The 24,100-nt window shown below is 41.0% G+C and overlaps 2 protein-coding genes across 13 annotated transcripts in view; one reads left to right on the forward strand and one right to left on the reverse strand.

Annotated features, from left to right (window-relative positions):
• The window catches only part of brd9 (bromodomain containing 9), a 61,734-nt gene extending 45,732 nt beyond the window's left edge, over positions 1–16,002 (reverse strand). For 8 of the 11 annotated variants that reach the window (XR_013888582.1, XM_080203104.1, XM_080203094.1 and 5 more), the window contains exons 1-6: positions 15,905–16,002; positions 13,383–13,597; positions 5,751–5,816; positions 4,778–4,913; positions 2,048–2,108; positions 873–1,017 (exon numbers count right to left, since the gene is read on the reverse strand). Coding sequence is in view for 10 of the 11 variants with exons in the window: in XM_080203104.1 (XP_080059230.1) it covers positions 873–1,017; positions 2,048–2,108; positions 4,778–4,913; positions 5,751–5,816; positions 13,383–13,597; positions 15,905–15,953 (672 nt within the window). In the remaining variant the exon portion in view is untranslated. The remainder of the gene's footprint in view (positions 1–872; positions 1,018–2,047; positions 2,109–4,777; positions 4,914–5,750; positions 5,817–13,382; positions 13,598–15,904) is intronic. The other 3 variants (XM_080203135.1, XM_080203125.1, XM_080203115.1) reach the window with 1 other exon arrangement.
• A 535-nt stretch (positions 16,003–16,537) lies between these two features.
• The window catches only part of trip13 (thyroid hormone receptor interactor 13), a 31,963-nt gene continuing 24,400 nt past the window's right edge, over positions 16,538–24,100 (forward strand). The window contains exons 1-2 of one of the 2 annotated variants that reach the window (XM_080215530.1): positions 16,538–16,610; positions 22,575–22,672. In XM_080215530.1, coding sequence (XP_080071656.1) covers positions 22,584–22,672 — 89 coding nt within the window. In that variant the 5' untranslated portion in view covers positions 16,538–16,610; positions 22,575–22,583. The remainder of the gene's footprint in view (positions 16,611–22,574; positions 22,673–24,100) is intronic. The other variant, XM_080215531.1, reaches the window with a different exon arrangement.

Raw genomic sequence — 24,100 nt, forward strand, 5'->3', positions numbered from 1 at the left:
AATGGGCAAAAGGTCCACAAAGTTGTTAGCAAAATTGATGACAATGGTTCTTATTTCAAGCAAACAAATGGTGCTGCAATGGGAACTACATTGTCACCAACCATCACTAATATCATCATGGAGAGTTTGAACAAGCAGCAATTCAATCAGTTAATCTGTAACATAAAACTCTGACTCCGTTGTGTTGCTCCATCAAAACAAGAAACCATCTCATGATAAACCAGGAATTTACAGCATACCGTGCGAATGGGCACTCATCTGCATTGGTGAAACAGGCTGCAGCCTACACATAGACTCAAGGACATCAAACCTGCTTCTAACACACTGAACGGGACATGTCAGCTATCGTCTCAACTAGATCGAATGGTCCAACTCCAAACCTATCTCATTTGTCATGCAGTAGCATTAAAAGACACATCAGAGAAGCCATGGAGATCTATCAAGACCACACCATCCCCTAAGATGACTTCTTTACTCAAGAAACACTTGACCATCCATTCTGCAGAGTTCATGAAACAGCAGCAAGAATGTTAACATATACAGACCTATTACAAACACAACAGCCTGACCAATCGGCAGTAAGATCCTGCCCATCCTCCATCATACGTATACTTCTTTCATTTGTGCCAGTCATTCCTCCAGAGTATGTTATGTGAAATGTTGAGTCCTGCCATTTCTTCTCATGAGGTCCTGTAAGGGAACTCTTCAAACAAACCTTTCATGATGAAACTGTAAAATTGTCTTAATGATATTGCTCTCACCATGAAAAGTTTCAAACAGCTTTTCAAAAATAATTGCTGAATGAGAAATCAAGGAAACATAGAAGTATGAATAAAAGTATGATTCATGTCTAGCTCCTGTGTTAACCTTACCTTAAATTCTGTAATGGAGTTGTATTCATTTGCCAGGATTTTATCTTTCATGGTGCTGAAATCCATTGGATGTTTTATTATCATAGAATAACCAGGGGCAATGCTATCCGTAACAGGGAATGCAAAAAATCCATGAGGATCTTTCCTGAAAAAAAATTGATTTTTTGACAATAACTTAGGTAATACCTAATACACATTTCCAATAGTCACTCTTTTTTTCCTTCCTTATCTCTATTGGATATCAGCTATAGCGGTATTGTATTCAACCATCAGTACTATGGTCTCTGCCAGCTCAGCAGATCTCAGCTAGGCTGGTGATATTGGTTAAGTTGGGTTGGTCTCAGTGGTCTGGGCTATGATAAGCAAAGGAAGTCAATCGTGGTTCCATCCCTGGCTGGGAAATATTGCCTCAGGCAATATGGTCAACATTTTAAACATGATAAGAGGATTTATTTGACAATACATTAATGATTTCATAGATTGTAAACAACCCGAAAGTTCCATCCAATGTCTTGACAGAGAAAGCTTCCCATCTAACCAAACTGCTATCCAGAAAATCATAAGGACAACTTTGCATAATCAGTTTGGACATGAGGACAGGGATAGGTTTGATTGTAATTCTCTCATCTAACCTGCAATGAAATAAGGACTCACTCATGGTCTACATTATGTCCACTTGGGAGGTAGGGGGAAAATAAGCGGGTAGGGAGAAAATAGTGGATGCGGTGGGTAGTGGGCAAGGAGGATAGTTAGCAGGGGGGTTTGCGGGGGTTGGGGTGGGAGGAGAAAGTCGACAGGGAAGAAGGGTCTGGGAGGAAGTCAGTGGTGGGGGTAATTGGCAGGGATAACTATTCCACTAAGATAGGTGGAACCATCAGTAGACTGCAGTTTAAATTCCAGTATCAAATGCTTCCCCGTGCAGGGTAATTGCCCAGAAGAACCTTGAACTTCCCAGACAATTGCTATGCAATCTCTACATGGGGACATCCAGGTGGTGTTCCCCTCAACCTCTTTAGTATCTCTTTCACACCTCCATCCTGAGGACAACAACCCAGAGATTGGAAATCATGGGCCGTAGTTAACGTTGTTATTGAAGTATCAGATGTTTAATTACTCCTAGCTTTGACTTATGTTATTTTGTTATTTCATAGCGACAATATGACTGTCGAACTTACCTCTGTAACTGGCGCAAAAAATGCTCCAATAGCTGCTGCAGGGGTGTATTCTCGCTTTCCACTTTTAACACAAACACAGGGTTTATTAGTGCTGAAGGTTAATAGTACATAAATGATCTGTACTTATTTACATAAATAAATGCACTTTAAAAAGTAATGAAGTAATGCAATCCCTGGCATGTTTTGTGATCTTTTGATATGAATGCATGTATTATTTACCAATATTGTCAGTAAATTCTAGCATTTAACAACTGGTTGAGGAATGTTATTTGGGTATTTGCACAATTAAGTAACCTCGCATGTTCAAGAGAGAATAAAGCCAATGTTTTGAGTCTGGATGACCGTTCGTGATGATGTGTCATCCAGACTCAAAACGTTGGCTCTATTCTCCCTTCACAGATGCTGTCAGACCTGATGAGATTTTCCAGCATATTCCAGCATCCACAGTGTTTTGTCTTTATCTGGCATGTACAAGAAAGTGGCAGCTCAATACCAGGTTGTTCTATCATGCCAGGTTACATGCTGCTAATGCAGCCTCACATTTGTTACGCTCCAAATCAATGAAATAGTTCCCTAATCAGAGCTGGTAGTCAACTGAACAATGCTGCAATCCCACAAAAGAAGCGGATATCTAGCTGTGTAATTTATTGCAAGTAAATAAAGGCAAACAAAATGCAGTTAAGAAAGTTTTTTTTGCTTAAGCTGAATATGGGAAATGATGTGTCCAGTTTATCTTGAATATTTGGGTAAGAAACAGGCAGTATATAACTTCAAAGAAGCTTTCCTATATTACAACAGTAAATACATTAACAAACTACTTTACTGATTATTTTGGAACAGCCTGTGGTTGTAATAGGTGTTATATTTTTGGTAATGAACAACCATCTTTTACAGTCCAAGCAGCAATTTGATATTCATTTATTAGTCCTCTTTCCCTACACAGGTATTACGTTTAGGCGTTGCACTGCATCAACTCATAGACCCTCCAATGCCTCATTCAAGTGTCTGGTTTGTAAATGCAAACTTGATCACGACTGCTGACAAGCTAGTTGACCACTAGTGTCATCAGAACACAGTGTAACATGGAACAGCCACAAACACCCAATTACAGTATTGAGGTCACTAGAGAATGATCAGAAATGAGATTCTCTGCTTGCTATTTCCCCTGCTTAGCCCAGAATAATTGTGACAATTGCATTACTGACTCAGCAAGATGGCCTAGACAATTAAAACTTTGCATCTTTGTGATTTACTTGGTTTAACACAACACAATGCAATGTAATTATGTGCAAAAGATTTTGCTGAAATTGTATGGACTATTTACTTATTGAAAAACAAAAGCAGGTTTGGTATTAAATGAGCAGTTTATCAACAGTGGGGCAAACTTTATATCTGAAACCATAGCCATGAAAATCTATTGTTCAAATAACGAAAAAGTAATAACATTGAACCAGTGTCAACCAAATTAGGTACTTCCTAGCCCATGTCAGCATTCTGCCATTCCACGATATTAAAACTGCCACCAAAAGCCTCACCTAAAGGCACTACAAATGCAGTCTACCTTAGATGAAAACTTTAGTAAAACATTACATCTCTGCCAATTTTGCATAAAACTTTGGCCTACTTTGTGGGATGAATCTCAGAACTAAGCTATGGGGAGCACAACAGTGACAGTAAAGGAAGAGACGAATCATAATTGTAAAGCTCAGCAGCTGTTTTGAAATGGCAACTTTTAAAAAAATTATAGATATCTAGGCATGTTCTACATTCAGTACAATTCATTTTAGTCCATTACAGTTTCAGCGTACTCTTTAATATATTTGACATCTTATTTCACATGATAATTGTGCTTCATGTTATAATAAAATCTTTGAGTATAGTTGATATATTTGAGAACTTATTCTCATGTTTCCTTCAAATAATAAAGTACTAAATCTTTCAACCCTAAATAAAATGCCATGCCAAAGAGATTTAATAATCACTTTTAAATAAACAGTTTTACATACCACAAACAGAAATTTAATTAACCATACATGCTCTTAAGCCATTTTCCATATAATCCCGACAGTGCAGGAGAGGCCATTCGGCCGATCAAGCCTGCATGATTCTCTGCCGGAATATCTAATGCAATTCTCCCTTGCCCTATCCCTGAAACCCCACGCACTTACCATGACCAATCCACCTAACCTACACATCTTTGGATTGTGGGAGGAAACTACAGGACCTGAAAGAAACCTATGCAGACACAGGGAGAATGTGCAAACTTCAGACAGTCACCCAAGGCTGGAATTGAATCCAGGTCACTGGAGGTGTGAGGCAGCAGTACTAACCACTGTGCAACCACGCCGCCCATTAAACGATTGTTGTAACATTACAGAAGAATGATTATTTTTGTGCACTCAACCAATTCAATTTTAAGAGCTTAATATGAATACGTGGTGGAAAAAAAGGCTGAAGTGAGTATTCCAAAATCTGAAATAAAAACATCAGCACCTCTAAAGGGAAAGATGAGTTTGTGTTTTGGGTCTATAAGGCCCTACAGTTAAAAGGTTGCACATAAAACAAAATACTGCAGCTGTTGGAACTTGGAAAACGGGCTCTGAAATATTAACCAGATTTTTCTCTAATTCCATCATTTGTAGAAACATACTCTCATGTAATACTTCCCCAACTTATAGCTGAATTTTGTACTGGCGGTCCACCCAAGGAAACAAAAAAAACATAAAATACCTTGTTCCTTTGTTCTGCATGATCGGACTGGTCGATCGGTTGGGGGTTCAACTTCAATTCTTTTTCCTGGATCAAACTCATCAGCATCAGCCTCACTGTCTAAGTGTTCTTTCTCACGTTTTCGCTTCTTCTCTTCCTGACATAAGATAACCAATGTCAGTTGATAGAATACATCATCACATCTGACTCCAATAAGGATGTCACTGATACAGATGATCGGTGAATATCCTGAACTCTAACAATCTATGGAAGAGTACAATTAGTTTTGTGCCACCATGATACTAATAGGGTACAAACATGCAATAGTGTAAAAGGTCACCTTCCAGTAAAAGAAATCCCAGAAACCATGTGCTAAAAAGTTGTCTACCTTAGAAGAATGTGCAAGTACCAAGTATGGTGTGCTGTGTTTTCAATTTGCTTGTTTTCCTTTGAGTACAAGTATTCAGATCATTAAGCCAGGTGGAATGAATAGGGTGTAGTACTGCATACTTTGCACACAAATATGCATGTTTGTATCACTGCTAAAGCACAGCAAGCAGAACCGTATGATGCTTTCAGTCTAGTTACGCAAAAACTAAGAGTCAAAAGGGTATCCAGCATTTTCTGTTTTTATATGCAATAAGCTGAGCCTTGTTCAGCATAGCACTAATAAAGTGATGTGCAAGATACTCAACATCCAGTCAATTGTAACAAGTAAAGGGTTGTTTTATTATCAAATATTTTATGTTTTTTCTAATATGATCATGGTTGTCCAAGGCAACTGATGTGTTTCACACTTTGAATTGAAATCAGGCAACAAAGTATTTTATAAAAATTTGGACAGTTTTGAATATCAGAAAATATTCTAAAATGTGCAGTCATTGGTCTTAATGTTTTGACCAACCCAAAGTGTGCATGAAAACCCCTGGCCCTTGTGAATGGTTCAATCTTTCTTTCAGTTCCTGATATTGCCTAAAGCTACCACAATACATACCTGGTCTTCAAGATATAATATCGGCGAACAAAAGTTAGCTACTGCCAACTGGTCTTGAACCTGTAACTAAGTGAGATTAAGGATTTGTTTAGTATTTAACAAGACTACTTGTTCCTTCAGGAAAACTACACAGTCACAGAAGATCCTACAGTGTCCAAATAATGAGCACCGCTCTACACAAAAATCCAAGACATGTTTCTATACTCAATTCTTTTGCACAAACTGATTTTTGTCAGCTATATGCTCCAGGGCTAATCTCTAAGTTGTACTCCTCCCTGTCTGCATTACCTAGAGATGGAATCAGAAAGTGTGGAATGAAAGATATTAAAGTTAAATTCATGATCTAGCCATTCATTGCAATGCCAATCTCCAATCTTGAACGTTTGCAGAAGATTATTAAGTACTGACTGCATCTCACAACTTTAGAAACCATTTCATCACTTATTCCTTATAAAAAAGTTCTGCTAACAATGAGATAAAGAATCTAATGAACTGGTGCGGCAAAAATAATCTCTCCCTCAATGTCAACAAAATAAAGCAGATTGTCATCGATTTCAGGAAGCTTAAAGGAGAACACGCCCCTATCAACATCAACGGTGACGAAACAGAAAGGGTTGCGAGCTTCAAGTTTTTAGGTATCCAGATCAGCAACAACTTGTCCTGATCCCCCCATGTTGACACTACAGTTAAGAAAGCCCACCAACGCCTCTACTTTCTAAGAAGACTGAGGAAACTTGGCACATCAGTTACGATCTCACCTACTTTTAGCTACTTATGCACCATAGGAAACATTCTTTCTGGTTGTATCATAGCTTGGTATAGCTCCTGCTCTGCCCAAGACTGCAGAAAATACAAAAGGCCATGAATGTAGCCCAATCCATCACCCAAACCAACCTCCCATCCATTAACTCTGTCTACACTTCCCTCTGCCCCAGCAAGGCTGCCAGCAATAATTAAGGACCTCACGCAACCCAGGACATGCTCTCCTCCACCTTCTTCCACTGGGAAAAAGATACAAAAGTCTGAGATCACGTACCAACCAACTCAAGAACAGCTTTTTCCCTGCTGCTGTCAGACTTTTGAATGGACTTACCTCGTATTAAGTTGAACTTTCTTGCACCCTAGCTACGACAGTAACACTATATTCTGCACTCTCTTGTTTCCTTCTCTATGAATGGTATGCTTTGTCTGTATAGCGCGCAAGAAATGATACTTTTCACTGTATGTTAATACATGTGAGAATAATTAATCAAATCAAATAAAAATAAATTCTTTACAGATAGTATTAATATTTCAACATTTCAGCAGGAGCCACAATAGAAAAAAGTCTAAAAATGATCTCCTTCCCAGTTTCTCAGGTCTCAAGGGGAGACAACATCACTCTTTAGGGTCAAGGCTAAGATTCAAACTGAGAAATTCCATAGATATTAAGGTGCTACAAGAACAAATGATAAGACAAAGCTCAGCACATTTCAGGACATTGTTTATCTGGGGTTCAGGTATATTTTATTCTCTCAAATGTGACAAGCAGGAGAAATATGTACCAAAACCAGCAATCAGGCAGAAAGACTTACCGGACACTATCTACCACTCATACAAAAATGATGGATCATGATTTCAAGTTTTCCATCAAGAACCAATAGTGAAATTAAGCAAACACTTGACCCCCCCCCACCTCCACTTCCATTTCCCTTGGCAGTTATGTTTCTTTTGCTCCCTGGCCCTAGCTCCATTGTTCCTAGATCTTCAGCACTACCAAACTCATTCTTATCCAGCACATCAATGCCCCAGCACTCACCCTGCATGCTCCCAGTCTGAGCACCCTGTTGTGCTTGAAATTTCACCACCTGGATTACAAATAAATTCCAATGAGTTTTGCCCCCTTCTCACCAAATAACCCCAGAGCACTCTCAAACATCCCTCACACAGCTCTGCCCTGTTTAACCACAAAGCCACCTTCAATTCAGATCAGATGTCGATTCGCAGTATTCCAAAATGCAGATTCATGTATAATCCAAATGCTGATAGATCCAAGGTCTTTCCAGTGCTCTTAAACCAGCTTATGCCTTGAAATCTGAGCTGAGAGTAATCACAGAATGAGCCAGGTGGCGAACAACATTTGGCGAGAGCAAGATTGAGATACAGAGAAGAAATAAATTGCCAGACAAGCTATCTAACATTAAATAGGAGCAGAGGAAAAAATATAATTGAGTGCAAGGTGTTGACACAGGAAATGTCACCAACTCATCACATGCTCTAAAATTTCAGAGTTTGAGAAGGAGATAGAAACAATTTTGACACATCAGGAAGGGAAAGCAGTTTCCATGCAAGAGTTTGAAACAGCAATCTCAGAATTTGTCCCAGCTGTTCTGTGCTGTTTACATGCAAACTTCCTATCTACTATATCTATTTAACTCTTCAAAAAAATTAATTAAGCTGATCTGATAGTAACCTCAAATCAGCATCCCATTTACCTCCAATAACCTATCACTTTGATTACCAAAAATCTATCCACCTCAGCTTCAAATACTTTGCTTCCACCGCCTTTTCTGGCAGAAAGTTCCAATGGCTCGCAACGCTTTAAGAGAAAATATTTCACCTTACCTCCATTTTAAGGAGGCGATCCTTTATATTCAAATAGCGACCCCCTAGGTCTAGATTCTTCTACAAGAGGAACCACCCTTCACATTCACCCTGTCAAGATTCCTAGGATCTTATATGTTTCAATCAAGTTCCACTTACTGTTCTAAACGCCAGTGGATACAAGTCATAAGAACATAAGAAATAGGAGCAGGAGTAGGCCATCCAGCCCTTCGAGCCTGCCCCGCCATTCAATAAGATCATGGCTGATCTGTCGTGTCTCAGTTCCACATTCCCGCCCTCTCCCCATATCCCTTAATCCCCTCGCTTATCAAAAACCCATCAACCCGCGTCTTAAAAATATTTAGCGAGGCAGCCTCCACCACTTCAACGGGCAGAGAATTCCAGAGATTCACCACCCTTTGAGTGAAGAAGTTCCTCCTCAACTCCATTCTAAACCGTCCCCCCTTTATCTTGAGGCTGTGCCCCCTAGTCCTACTGTCCTTTCTGAGCGGGAAGAGCCTCTCCACCTCTATCCTATCCATCCCATTCATCATCTTATACGTCTCAGTGAGATCTCCCCTCATTCTTCTATACTCTAACGAGTACAAGCCTAGTTTATTCAGCCACTCCTCATAGCTCAACCCCCTCAACTCCAGTATCAGCCTAGTAAACCTCCTCTGCACTCCCTCCAAGGCCAGAATATCCTTGCGTAAGTACGGCGACCAAAACTGCACACAGTACTCCAGCTGCGGCCTCACCAATGCCCGATACAGCTGCAGCAAGACCTCCCTACTTTTATATTCAATCTCCCTCGCTATGAAGGCCAGCATCCCATTCGCCTTCCTGACCACCTGCTGAACCTGCAGGTCCAACCTTTCCTCATGAGATGACTTGCCCATTCCAGGTATTAGTCTGGTAAACATTCACTGAGCTGCTTCTAATGTATTTACATCCTTCCTTAAATAAGGTGTTCAATACTGTACAGAGTACTCCAGATGTGGTCTCATTAGTGCTCTGCATAATTGAAGCATAACCTCCCTATTTTTTGTATTGAATTCCCCTCGCAATAAATGGTAACATATAGTAGCTTTCCAAATTACGTGCTGTACCAACTTTCAAGCCTTTTGCGATTCATGCACTTAATCACCCAGGTCCCCCTGCACCTGAGCTCCGCAATTTGTCACCATTTAGATAGCATGCTTCTCTTTTATTCTTCCTACCAAAGTGAGCAATTTCACATTTTCCTACATTATTCTCCATTTGCCAGATCTTTGCCCACTAGCTTAACTTATCTATGTATCCTCTAGTAACCTCACTACGTCGCTGCCATAACTTGCTTTCCTACCTTTGTGTCGTCAGCAAGCTATCCCATCTATCCCTTTGTCCGTCATTTATAGAAATTGTAAAAAGTTGAGATCGCAACACTGATCCCTTTGGCACAACACTCGTAGTATCTTGCCAACCTAAGAAAGACCCTTTTATGCCTACTCTCTGCTTCCTGTTGCCAGCCAATTTTCTATCCTTGCTAATATGTTACCACTACCCCACAAATTTTTATTTCTCGCAATAACCTTTGATGTGGCACTCGATCAAATGTCTTCTGGGACTCTACATGCAATTGCAGTTGTAAATGCGCCTAGTTTGGGGGCGTTTAAGAGATCCATGGATAGGTTTATGGATGGTAAGGGTTTGGTTTAGGTTAGAGGGTCATTGTTTTTTAACTGGTCGGCGCAACATCGTGGGCCGAAGGGCCTGTTCTGCGCTGTAACGTTCTATATATCCTACCAGTTTCCCTTTATCCACAACATGTTACTCCCTCAAAAAACTCCAATACATTAGTTAGATATGATTCCATTGCACAAAACCATGTTGAGTCTGCCTGATTACCTTGAACTTATCCAAGTGCTCTGGATAGCTTTTTTAATAATGGCTTCTAACATTTTCCGTATGACAAATATTAATAGGCTAACAGGCTTGTAGTTTGCCACTTTTTTTCTCCCTCCCTTTTTCAAAAATGGAGTTACATTTTCCACCTTCCAATCTAACGGGATCTTCCCTGAATCTAGGGAATTTTAGAAAATTAAAACCAATGCCTCAACTCTCTCACTTCCTTTAAGACCTTAGGATGAAGTCCTTTAGGGCCTGGGCATTTGTCAGCCTGCTGCTCCAACAATTTACTCAGTATGACTTATCTGATAATTGTAATTTTCCTTGAGTTCCTCCCTCCCTTCTATTTCTGATTTATAGTTGCTTCTGGGATGTTACTTGTATTCCTCCATAGTGAAGACTGATGCAAAATACTGTTCAATTCAGCTACCATTTCCTTATTTTCCATTATCCATTTTCCAGACTCATTTTTTTAAAATAGGATCAGAGTCACTTACTTTTTAAAATATTTTTGAAATTTTTACCATTCATTTTAATATTTCTGCTATTTTTCTCTTGTACTCTAACTTTCCCCTCCTTATTAACACTTTTAGTCAGCCTTTGATGTTCCTTATATTGTCTAATCTTCTGAATGTTCAACTGGCTTTGCCCAATTATATAATTATTTTTATTATTTTGTTTTCTTTAAGTTTGCTAGTATCTTTAACTTTTGTAATTAACCACAAGATGGTGTGTCCATCCCTTGAACATTTTCTCATAGATTAGTGGCACAAATAGAGGTAATCACCATTTCAGAAACATGGTTACAAAGTGATCAGAGTTCAGAAATTAAAATTTCAGAGTATGCAATATTTCAAGCAGACAGAATGGCAAAAGAGGTGGGGTAACCTTTATAGTAAGGGGTGATGTAAGGACATTATTAAGAAAGGATCTGGCCTCTGAAGACCATGACGTAGAATCAGCCTAGGTGGAAATTAGGAATAGCAAGAGTCAAGAAACACTGCTGGGGGTATTTATAGTCCCACTAACAGTAGTTATGCCTTTGGGCCAAACATTAAACAAGAAATTATCAGAGACTGTAACAAGAGAAATATAATTGTGGGGAATCTTCATATAGACCTGAGCCAATCAAATTGGCAAGAAAGGTCTACAAGGTGAGTTTGTAGAATGCTCTTGTGATAGTTTCTTGGAGTAGAATCTGGTGGAAACAACAAGGGATAAAGCTATCTTAGATTTAGCATTATCTAACGAAGCCGGGTTAATTAGTAACGGATTCACCACCAAAATAGTGACCATAGTACCATTCAATTCCATACTATGTTTGAAAGTGACATATTCCAATTGCAAACAAAATTCTTAAATTTAAATAAAGCCAATTACATAGATATGAGGGGAGAACTGGGCTAAGATTAATTGTGTAAATTGACTAAAAGGTATGGAGAAACATGAACAGTTGGAAACATTAAAGAAATAATTCAAAATGTTCAAAAAAATTCCATTGAAGAACAAAAACTCCAAGTAGGATTCATCCTTGGCTTACTCAGGAAGTTAAGGACCATAATAAGACCAGAAGATGTAGGAGCAGAAAGTAAGCCATCCAATGAATTGAGTCAGCTCAATCATTCAATGAGATCATGACTGTTGTGATATAATTCTCAACGACACTTTCCCACCTTATCCCCATAACCCTATATTCCCTTAATGATTAAAAATCGGACTATCTCAGCTTTGCACATATTTTGCGACTCGCCTCTACAGCTAACTGCGGTAAAAAACTCCATATATTCACTACCCTCAGAAGAAATTTCTCCTCCCATCTTAAAGGGTTGACCCCTTACTCTGAGATTATGCCCTCTGGTCCCGGATTCTCTAACACCTTTTATACACACAGCCCACACTCGGTCTTTCGGGTCGAACCAAGTAAACAAACTTAAATTACATTCGGACAAACAGAAGAAACAACCTCTCAGCATCTACTCTGTCAAGTTTCCTTAGAATCCTAGATGTCTCAATAAGGTTGCCACTCATTTTTTTAAACTCCGAAGAGTACAGGCCAAAATTAGTAAATTGAGCTTATGTTCTCTGGAGTTTAGAAGAATAAGAGACACTCTCATCGAAGCCTACAAACTTCTGAAGGAGCTTGGTAGGGTAAACCCTGAGAGATTGCTTCGATTGGTCACGGAATCACAGTCTTAGGGTAAGGAACCAAACATTGAGGACTGAGATGTAGTGAAATTACTTCACTCAAAGGGTTGTGAATCTTTGAAATTCTCTACTCCAGAATTATGGATGCTCCATCGTTGAATACATTTAAGGCTGGAATAGGCAGCTTTTTGGTTTCTTAGGAAAATACAGGGAATGGGTGAGAAAATGGAGTTGAAACCCAAGATCAGCCATCATTGAATGGAGGAGCAGGCCTCATAGAAGTTGTGGTCTACTCCTACTCCTCTTTTTAATGTTCTTGTATTGCTTCTACAAGACCAAATTTCCTCTTCTAATTCTCACATTGACTTTGCTAAAGAAAAACTATTCTTCTCAAGCATTTCTAGTTTACAAACCCAAAACCTCAAGAGGACCACTACCCTCTGCTCCTATCCATCCCTTCGTGGCTGAAATTCTCATCCAACATTGCCACATCCCGATTTGATTATGTCAATGCCCACCTTGCTTCCCAATCTCCATGCTCCATTCACTTTGTGAGAAATTTAGCAAATTACATCTTGATCTGCACAAATTCCTGCTCATCTTTCAGTTCACCTGACCTACAATAGCATCCTTACTCCAATTTCAATATCACCAAATCATCCCTAGCCACCACTGCCCCGTAACCCCTCAAATCAGGCTTCCTCATCTACCTTCCTATGTTCATCAGTCCTCTCATCTCTCACGTATCCAGTGAACCCTTGTCTCAACATCATTGGCAGAGCCTTCAGCCATCTTGGCTCAACACTGTGGAACTCCCACACTAAAAGACTCTATCTCACCATTTTTACACACCACCTTTTAAAGCTACATCACAGTCATTCATGCCAATCTCCCTCCCATTCACTTGGATGACTATTTTATTATTTATTTCTAAAGAGTGCTGGGCCTTTTATTTAAACATCAAAGGCAGTACATAAATGTAAACTGTCCTTGATTGAACCAATTTTGTCAACTTGCCTTCCTCCTCCTACGTTCTTCATCTGAAATGTGTTTATCTTTCTCTGACTTCTTTTTCTTCTTCTTTTTCTTGTCTTTATGTCGTTCTCGCTCATGATCAGACCGGTCATCATAATAGCTGGAATCATGGCCTGAACCAGAGAGCTCAGTAACTTCACTTCCTCCCACCTTCAGCACCAGCTTAAGTGGCTTTTCAGGGGGTTTATCGCTAAAGCCTGTAAAGAGGAGGCAAGCACTTCACACATACATGAATAAAAAGTCTGCAATTTATGCAAGAACTTGCTCTAAATTGAGAGGCACTAAAAATAGATTGTCATTAACAATCACTTCAAAAATCTAATTTGAATTTTATACAAGTTATTTTGTATTTTCCCCTCCCCTTTTCAGTTTGCTCTTTTTCATGACAGGAGCATGTTTAATCAATTGACTACTTTGAACTTTAATTACCATTTGTTTGGCTGTCAGATATAGCAGCCAGTCCATACATAGCAAGATCCCACAAACAGCAATCTGTTACTGATGTTTTAAAGTCATTGGCCAAGACACAACTACAACACCCCTCTTTTGCTTGACTAATGCCATAGACTATTTTCCATTTTGACAGGCAGATTGTGTGTCTCTATTTAAATCTCATCTTGTGAGAAGTGTCATTTCAGTATTGCACTGAAATACCGAAGGTGAGTTTGACCTAAAAACCTTCTGGCTCAGAAGCAAGAATGCACCGAATCAAGTTGTTCTAAAGCCAAAGTAATGTGAATTTGTTGCTCAACGTCATCCCATATTAATTGCTAAATCAGTGGCCTTCCATTAGCATTAACCAGTGCTTATCTGAACACAAGATGTTTATGAAGTAAAAATCTAGCCTGTGAAATGTTGTGGCATATTTTCTCAGCAGATCAGTGTGGACTGAAGAGCTTCCAACTACAATCAAAGCTGCTGCTTAAAACATAATTCACTTCACGATAATGCAGCAGAGTTGGTGGCCTTTTAGTTTATCCAATCCCAAGTTTTTTTATTGTGGACTTAATGTCTTCCTTCTTTTCTTCCCAAATAAATATTCAGTGTCAATGCTATTCTGTAGTTGCAGTTCGGAAACTCAAAAGCTAATTTTAATGTACCTTGCCGTCAGTTTACCAGTTTGCAACTGATTATACTGTATTTGCAAAGTATCTTCACACAAACAAGAAGAGGACCCAAACAAAAATATAAAAGGACTGTGATCTAGGTCGTCACTAATATATCAATGAAGAATTGATAAGAAACTCAGTGGTAACAGCATGATATGCAGGGGTAATTGAGTTTTCAAGTAAGACATCTTTAAGGGGAGGCTAGATATGTAAGTGAAGGGGAAGGGACTTGAAGGATACGTTGATTAGATTAGGAGGCTCACACGGAACAGAAACATGGCAAAGGCCAATGCTGTACAGCAAATTCTAGGATCAATAATTGCTACAGTCCACAGCACCAAGAGTTTCAAACAAAAAAGGCAGCAACAAGGATTGAAAATGAAAAGGGAACAGATGCAGGTGCAGATGCTGCAAAACATTCTTTCTCTCTCCACAGATGCTGTCAGACCTGCTGAGACTTTCCAGCATTGTCTTTGATTCAGATTCCAGAATCCACCGTGACTTTTGAGTTGCACGTGGCACAGTGATTAACACTGCTGCCTCACAGTTCTCAGGACCTACGTTTGATTACCGCCTTGGGTCACTGTCTTTGTGGAGTTTACACATTCTCCCCGTGTCTGCATTGAGTTTCCTGCAGGTGCTCTGGTTTCCTCTCACAGTCCAAAGACATATGGGTTAGGTTGATTGGGCATGCTGAATTGACCCTTAACGTCAGGGAGATTTGCAGGGTAACTATGTAGGATTAAGGGGATAGGCGTGATGTGGAGATGCTGGTATTGGACTGGGGTAAACACAGTAAGAAGTCTCACAACACCAGGTTAAAGTCCAACAGGTTTATTTGTAGCAAATGCCACTAGCTTTCGGAACTGGTTGTTCCTTCATCAGGTGGGTGGGAGTTCCGATCACAAACAGGGCATATAAAGACACAAACTCAATTTATATGAGTAATGATTGGAATGTGAGTCTTTGCAGCTAACCAAGTCTTTAAGGTACAGACAACCTGAGTGGAGAGAGTGTTAAGCACAGGTTGAAGTGATGTGTATTGTCTCCAGACAGGACAGTTACTGAGATTTTGCAAGTCCAGGCAAGTCGTAAGTTAGGGCAAAGGGGATAGGACCAGGATGGGACTGTTGTTGGTGCAGGCTCGCTGGGCTGAATGGCCTCCTGCTGCACAGTAGGATTCTATGATTCGCTCCCAATTTGGGGACTGTAAACAGGGGCCCCTCCCCCCCGCCGCACCAGGCCCCGGGGGAGGAGGGGGGGTCCAGCCCTCTCTCTGATTGGACACTTTAATTCCCCATCCCTCCTGAGTGATAGCTCCGCCTCCCTCTGACCTCTGCCTCATCACCACAGCGAGTGAAGCCCACTCGGCTGGCTCCCTCGCCCCTCGCTCACCATCATACGAGCGCCACTCGCACTTGTGCTTCTTGTGCTTCTTCCCCATCTCTCTGGGCCTCCGGCAGCGCGCAGGCGCATTCCACCCTCCCCGCCCTTTCCGCTTGCGCAGGCGCACTCGCCCTACCCCGCTACCCGCGCAGCCGATTCGGCGCAGGAACGTTCTGCGCGCGCCTAACGGTGCCGGTCCTCTTTCCCCCCTCCGCCCCCGGCCGTATTCCGCCCGAGGGCACCGATTTTTTTTAAACAATACAATATGATTTAACGATTCATTCAATCTATTAGGTGTTAGATATTTGCCATCTCCCTTCCCCTCCCCTTTCCGTTGGAGTGCCCACCCTCCCGTAGAAGGGACAGCCAATCAGGATGCGGACTCTTGAGTGGCAGGCGGATTCGGCCAATCGGTTTGCTAGTCCACGATGAGTGACAGGGGCTTCGGCCAATCCGACAGAGAGTGAATGAGTGACCGGTCGCCTCAGCTAATCGGGAGTGGGGTCGCCAGGGGACGAGGGCGGTCTCAGCAATGATGGACGTCACAGTCAACCAATCATCCCATCGGACTGAGTGGCCCACTGGCCAGTGAGGAAGGTCGCGCTGGAATGGGCTCCGCCCCCCGATGTGACGTAGTGCGCGGCCTGGGCCTGTGGTGCGGCGGGGCGGTGGATTTGAATTGGAGCCCGCTGGCAGTGAGGCAGCCGGAGTAAGTGTGAGTGCGACGCGGTGTGGTGCCGGGCTAGTTGGGTTAGTGGAGAGAGAGTTGTGCGTCTTGTTCCCTTGGGAGAAAGAGAATAGGTGTGGAGAAGCTACTCCTTACACCTCTCGCTTGTATTCAGGTTGGCGCGATGTGGAGATGCTGGTGTTGGACTGGGGTAAACACGGTAAGAAGTCTCACAACACCAGGTTAAAGTCCAACAGGTTTATTTGATAGGAAGCGCCACTAGCTTTTGGGGCTCTGCCCCTTCGTCAGGTGAGTGGAGAGTTCTGACCACAAACAGGGCATATATGTTGTGTGTGCCTTCATGTACTCTGTTTGTGATCAGAACGGCCCATTCACCTGGCGAAGGGGCAGAGCCCCGAAAGCTAGTGGTGTTTGCTACCAAGTAAACCTGTTGGACTTTAACCTGGTGTTGTGAGACTTCTTAAGTTAACACTCCAGGGCAATGCTACATTGTTGACGGTGTTGTATTTTGGACGAACGGTTAAACCAAGATCCCATCTAGGGGACGGGTCGGCGGGGAGGCAAGCAAGTTGCTCCAGGCATCTTGGGCCGAAATTTATCCTTTAACAAACACCACTGATATATGCTCAGGATTGTTTGTGGAATCCTGCAATGTGCAAATTGGCAGCCATGTTTCATGCATTGTAACAGTTAAGCTGGTTAGACAACAAGAACAGAAAATGCTGGACAATCTCAGATCTGACAGCAAAAGAGAAAATGCTGAAAAATCTCAGCAGGTCTGGCAGAATCTGTAAGGAGAGAAAAGAGCTAACATTTCAAGTCCAGATAACCCTTTTTGTCAAAGCCTTTTCTAGCTTTGACAAAGAGTATTTTGGTGAGCTTGTCAATATTGATGGAAGGTGACGTCTCTACATTCTGGCCTGTAAGTTTGGTCTGACTGATGCTGATTGTCGGTCAGACTCGTGCAGATCAGGGAGAGCCAAACTAAAAGCTTTTGCAAGTGAACTTCAGTATGAGATACCAGCATAGTGTCATCAGTGAGGAACAACTCTCAGACTAGGGCCTTATCCACTTTGATCTTGGCACACAGTCTTCCTAAGTTGAACACCTTGCAATCAACTCTGGCATGTATGTAGATGTGCTTGTTTGAATTGCTGAATGCGTGCAATAGCAGCATGGAGAAAAATATACCGAAGAGTTGGTGCCAGAGCACAGGCATACTCTAACCTGTTGCTAATCTGGAAAGCCTCTGATGGTGATACATTGTAACTAATGAAACTGCATGTTCTCGTGGAGAGAGGAAATAGCATCCAAGAATGCTGGCATGCCTTCTATTTTCTGCAGCAGTTTGGAGAGTCTGTCACAGATGGATAAATCACCTGAACTGGATGGACTGCACCTCAGGGTTCTAAAAGAGATAGCTGAGGAAATTGTAGAGGCATTGGTGCTGATCTTTCGAGAATCACTGGAGGCAGGGAGAGTACCAGAGGACTGGAAAGTAGTTAATGTAACACCGCTGTTTTATGAAGGGAAGGAGGTAGCAGACGGGAAATTATGGGCCAGTTAACCTGGCTTCGGTCATTGGCAAACTTGACAGTACATTATTAAAGATGAGATCACAGAGTACTTGGAAATGCATGATTAAGTACTACTGAGTTGGCACGGCTTTGTCAAGGGGAGATCGTGCTTGACAAATCAGTTAGAGTTCTTTGAGGAGGTAACAAGGAAGTTAGATAAAGGAGAACTAGTGGATGTGATATATTTAGATTTCCAGAACGCCTTTGACAAGGGGCCACATAGGAGACTGTTAAATAGTTAAGAGCCCATGGTGTTAAGGATAAGATCCTGGCATGGATAGAGGATTGGCTGACTGGCAGAAGGCAGAGAGTGGGGATAAAGGGGTCTTTTTCAGGATAGCAGCCGGTAACTAATGGTGTGCCTCAGGAGCCAGCGCTGGGACCACAACTTTTCACAATATACATTAACGATTTGGAGGAAGGAACTGAAGGCACTGTTGCTAAGTTTGCAGATGATACCAAGGTATAACGAGAAAGCTGGGGGGCTGCAGAAGGGTTTGGATAGGTTAGGAGAATGGGCAAAGTGGCAATGGAATACAATGGAAAAGTGTGAATTTCTGCACTTTGGAAGGAGGAATGGAGGTATTAACTATTTTCTAAATGGGAAAATGCTTACAAAATCAGAAACACAAAAGAGTCCTTGTTCAAGATTCTCTTAAGGTTAATGTGTAAGTTCAGTTGGCAGTTCGGAAGGCAAATGTTAGCATTCACGTTGCGAGGACTAGAATGCAAGCGTAGGGATGTACTTCTGAGGCTGTAAAGGCTCTGGTCAGACCCTATTTGGAGTATTGTGAGCAGTTATGGGTCCCATATCTAAGGAAGGATGTGCTGGCCTTGGAAAGGGCCCAGAGGATGTTCGCAAGAATGATCCCAGGAATGAAGAACCTGTTGTATGAGGAATGGTTGAGGACTCTGGGTCTGTATTCGTTGGAGTTTAGAAGGATAAAGGGGGGATTTCACTGAAACTTATAGGATACTGTGAGGCCTGGATAGAGTGGACATGGAGAGGATGTTTCCACTAGTAGGAAGAACTAGAACCAGAAGGCACAACCTCAGGCGGAAGGGACGATCCCTCAAAACACAAATGAGGAGGAATTTCTTCAGCCAGAGAGTGGTGAATCTGTGGAGCTCTTTGCCACAGAAGGCTGTGGAGGCCAGGTCATTGAGTATCTTTAAGACAGAGATAGATAAGTTCTTGATTAATTAGGGGATCAGGGATAATGGGGAAAAGGCAAGAGAAAGGGGATGAGAAAAATGTTAGTCATGATTGAATGCTGAAGCAGACTCGATGGGCCGAGTGGCCTAATTCTGCTCCTATATCTTATAGTCGAATAACCCTGACTGAAAAGGTGAAAGGCTTCAGTAAGGTCTAAGATAATGTAGAGCAATTATATGCGCTGTTCGTATATCTTCCGCTGTAACTGCAGAAGTGAGAAAATCATGTCAGTTGCCAATCCTCCAGTGCTCTGAGACTCGATAGATGCTTAATGTCAGGGTCTGCCATTTGGTCAGAGCAACACAGCAAAGACCTTCCTCACAATACTTGCGAAGGAGATGTCTTGGTAATTGTTACAGTCATTGCGATCCCCTTTGTTTCTGTGGTGATTGTTTTTACATCATACATGGATCGAGGCACAAATCTTTCCTTCCAACAACAACAACACAAAAGTTCATGGAGATTCGAGATGCTGCAGCAGTGCTGGATTTCCACTTTTGATATCAGGTTGAATGTCATGGTTTTGTGGGGCTTTACCACTGGCAAGATCGCCAGTGGCCTTGTTGAGCTCTACTGTGGTGCGCTCACTGTCCAGCCCCTCCAGACAGGGGAGTCTAGAATGGCGCTAAGAGCTTCTTCAGTGACACTGTTCTCCATTGCATAGATGTTGAGAGAGTATTCTACCCATTGTTTCACTGCTTCCTAGGTTTAGTGATAATCATCTCTTTCTTTATCTTTAAGAGGGCCAATTTGGTTGATGCTAGGCCTATTATTTTCTTGATTTCTTCATACACCCCACTGGCGTACCTGGATTCAACAGCCGATTTTATGCTGTTGCAAAGGTTCAACCAGAATTGATTGGCACAGTGTTGAACCATCCATTGGGACATGATTCTGGCAGCTCAGAACATTTAGGTTTTGTGTGCTGGGGATTTGCTTGTAATTCAAGAGGCCGTCCTCTTGGTTGCAATTACAGGCTAAATTTCAGTCCAATAAACCTCAAGTCAGTCAGAATTCCTCTGATATTTTTCCCGTACAATGAATAGAGTTATGTGCAGATGATCCCACTTTTACGTTGCATTCTGGCCTTGGGCACTGCTGTGCTGAAGGACCTAATCAAGGATATAAAGGAACTCCTGGGTCCTTTCTGGGCCAGTGATATGAAATAATTGACTTGCTTGAGGGTTTTAAAGTCATGTGGCATCTAAGGGCTTTACAGACGTCCCTAGCAGGTTTGAAAATGTTACATTTCTATTAATGACAACTTTTTGATTCATCTGTTGATGCATCACAGCTCCAGCAAAGCACTGATAGTTTGCCTATGATGGACTTGCTATTGTGTGGATGAAATCCAAACAGGAGGAAGATGAATAACTGGGGGAAAAGACTACACAGCCATTGAATTACATTTGAAATATCATCACCATTATAAACGTGGAAGCCTGCACCTTGGAGAGAACACTCCAGCTTTGTGGTTTACATTGGTACAACACAGGGAGGAGAGCCAGTTACCATCTTGCTCAATCGCAGTAAAGCAGGAGTGTTCAGGGTTACTTCCAACAGTGGGAGAGATTATCATTTGATTTGATTTATTATTGTCATATGTATCAACATACAGTGAAAAGTATTGTTCCTTGCGTGCTATACAGACAAAGCATTCCGTACATAGAGAAGGAAAGAAGAAGGTGGTAAATGTAAGCATTAATCTGAGGGTGACCTCTTCTTGGATTGATATAGTTTCCCTGACTGAAGCCTGGCCTTGCTACACATCAGATGGTCGTCAATGTCGTAATCAGAACTCGGTTATCTACAAATGATTAAGGCACAGTTGATGAGATCTGTGATGTGATCTCTCCTGTCTCCAGTACACTTTATGGCACAGCTTGGTTCAGAAGTAGCTGTTCATCACAAGACAGGATAGCAGCATAGCTCCAGCAGTCTACCCATTTTCATTCATCGTGCTGATTCCCTATTGCCCTTTGCATGTTGGCTAATCTGTGTACTTGGTAGCCATCCTTGCACTGAAGTTCCTGAGAAGGCACTACCCCTCAGTGCTGGGAATTCTATACTGGCAGCATTAAGTGCCTCATAGAATTGATCCTTGACATTTGGGTTGCAAGTGAGTATCGGGATATAGATGCACATGAGGTTAACTGGGCCCACGCACATTTACAAGCAAAGAGTAAGAAGTCCCTCTCAAACTTCTGTGGGCAATTCAATTATCATGAATAGTGTTTTTTACTGCAACAACTACTCCATGCTTACATGTTGCCTCAGATATAGGGGTTATAGTGATTAAACCTTGGTTGACTTGAGACTTTCTGCTGTATTCCTAAGTAGCCTGTAGAACATAAAATACTTGATAATCCTACTTTGTACTGTTCAGCTCGAGTGACTAAAATTTGTGAAGGGACCATCCATAATTGTTTTTACTTTATTAAAGTAATGCTATAAAATGATTTACCTTTGTTAGAGGGAAATAATGAATATGGTTTATTTCAACAATTTCTTGGGTCAAATAGTGAGTATGGGGTATTAAGTGATCTCTATAAAGGTTAAATGTCTCATCACAATGGAGTGGGGAATCTGTGTAAAACTGTTAGAAAGTTCAAGTAAAATTCCACAATCAAGGGAAAAGAACATGTTGATATGAATAAAGACTGCTCACGTGGGTCAACAGCTAGCTAGTATGTCCAAAACCTCTGTAATACTTACAGTTAGCAGTCAAAGCTAACAGTGCAAGGCCAAGCCTGGTAACAACAAGCACTAGGGAGTGAGGTTGCAAGGAACCAAAGGGAAATACAAAAGAAAGTTCTTGGGATAGTAGACACTCTACCTTGTGAACATCCACAAATTGTTTAATGTAGAATCTGAACCAGACAATATTGGAATGTAAAAAATGCCTTACCTATGTGATGTATAAATATTGTATGACTCTTCAGCCACGTAGATTCTGCCTTAGAACCCTTCTCCGAGGTTGTACTCTCCCAATTGGCTAATAAACAATTGTTCTGTACTGGGATTATTTTGCATAATAATCTGCTCCACAACACCTATATTTGGGTGTGTGTATAGTTGGGGTACAATCTAATGTACGTTCTTGAATGCATAGCCTTTTATTGATGAGAAAATGAATGAAGGAATTGCTTCTGTCATGATTGCACATCAGTTTAGTTTCTTTTTAAACTTTTGTTTCAGTACTTATAAATGGATGCAGCAGCTGGAGAATTAAAACAAGCTTTACCAGCTTTTGAATCCATGCAAATACACGTAGAAGTCTGTGTGAAACAGAACAGGTGAGCCACTTTGTTTCGTGCAGTGGGACTGGTTAGTTTTGAGTTATGAGGTACTTGAAGATAAGTGATGATCCTGCTCAGAAGGCCTTTTTTAACGACAAAAGCAAATGTACTGCAGATGCTGAAATGGAAAAGCCTGTGACATGTTAATTGTTCCCTCTGAAGTATTTTTCAAAAGAATTATAACAGTTTTTGGGAAATCATTACACCAAATTCTATGTCTTATTTCACACTTTCACCATCAGTGTATTATATCTTATTGATCCTTAGTAGTAGAATGTTTCAAGCAAAGCATCAAATTGAGTTCTTTGATCACATAATGAATCTCCTAAGTCATTTGAAACAAGATTTTAATCTCTTAATAAGAAATATTGCATTATATAGGGTATGCAGGACAGAAATAGGCTGTTTAGCCCAATCAGCTTATGCTGGTGTTCATGCTCCACACCAGTCTCTTCCCATCTTAATTCAGTCAAATCTGTCATAGTAACCATCTATTCTCTTCTCCCTTAAATGCTTGTCTAGCTTCCTCTTGCATGTACCTATGTTCATTTCATCTATTCCCGAATTCCACATTCTGATCCTTTAGGTAAAGCAGTTTCTTATGAAGTCCCTGTTGGGTTACTTGGTGAATATCTTGTGTTAATGTCTCTAGTTATGCTCTTGTGCACGAGAGGAAACAGTCTTGCTGTATGCACTCATCCTGCATTACATACACATATTTATTGAATGTTGAAGTCACTTTGGAGATTTGACATGAATGCATTAGACCATAGTCTTGATGGTAATAGAAGGTAAATGAAGGGAAAGCTAATGTTTATACCCACTCAGTCTAATTGTTAAATCTTTTTGAAGTGATCTCGAATCATTTGCATTTCCGTTCAGATCATAAAAAGTGCTATAATTACATTACATCACATCACATAGATCTTTTTGTCCTTGGCTATTTTCTTCCTTGTCCAGATCATTAACATTGAAATTAGATACGTTTGGTGAAGCAATATTTTTTCTTTGAAATCCATCATCATAATTGAAATTAAAAATTTTATGTCACTGTGCATTTACTGTTAATAATTTGTATTATAAATTCCTATGTTACGTAATGGAACTGGCTTGTGTGAATCCATCACGCTGTAATTGCAGATTCCTGGTGAAGAACTGTCATGCCACCACTTGCTGAAATTACAACATTTTTCTTTAAACTAGGCACCTTGCATTATAAATGCAGACAAAGCAATTCGTAATTGAATAAAAATAAGGGCTGTGTATAGCTTTTACTTTAAAACTGGGGCTGAATTATGTCTTTATCTGAAGACAACATTTGGTCTTGACTCGTGCAATGCCACAGGAGATCAACTTGCTACATTTAAAATGTACAAATAAAAACACCACATTCAGATTAGTATATGCAAATAAATAATTAGACAG

The sequence above is a fragment of the Carcharhinus amblyrhynchos genome, chromosome 2, assembly GCF_965287045.1.
Source record: "Carcharhinus amblyrhynchos chromosome 2, sCarAmb.v2.hapA, whole genome shotgun sequence".
Classification (NCBI taxonomy): domain Eukaryota; kingdom Metazoa; phylum Chordata; class Chondrichthyes; order Carcharhiniformes; family Carcharhinidae; genus Carcharhinus; species Carcharhinus amblyrhynchos.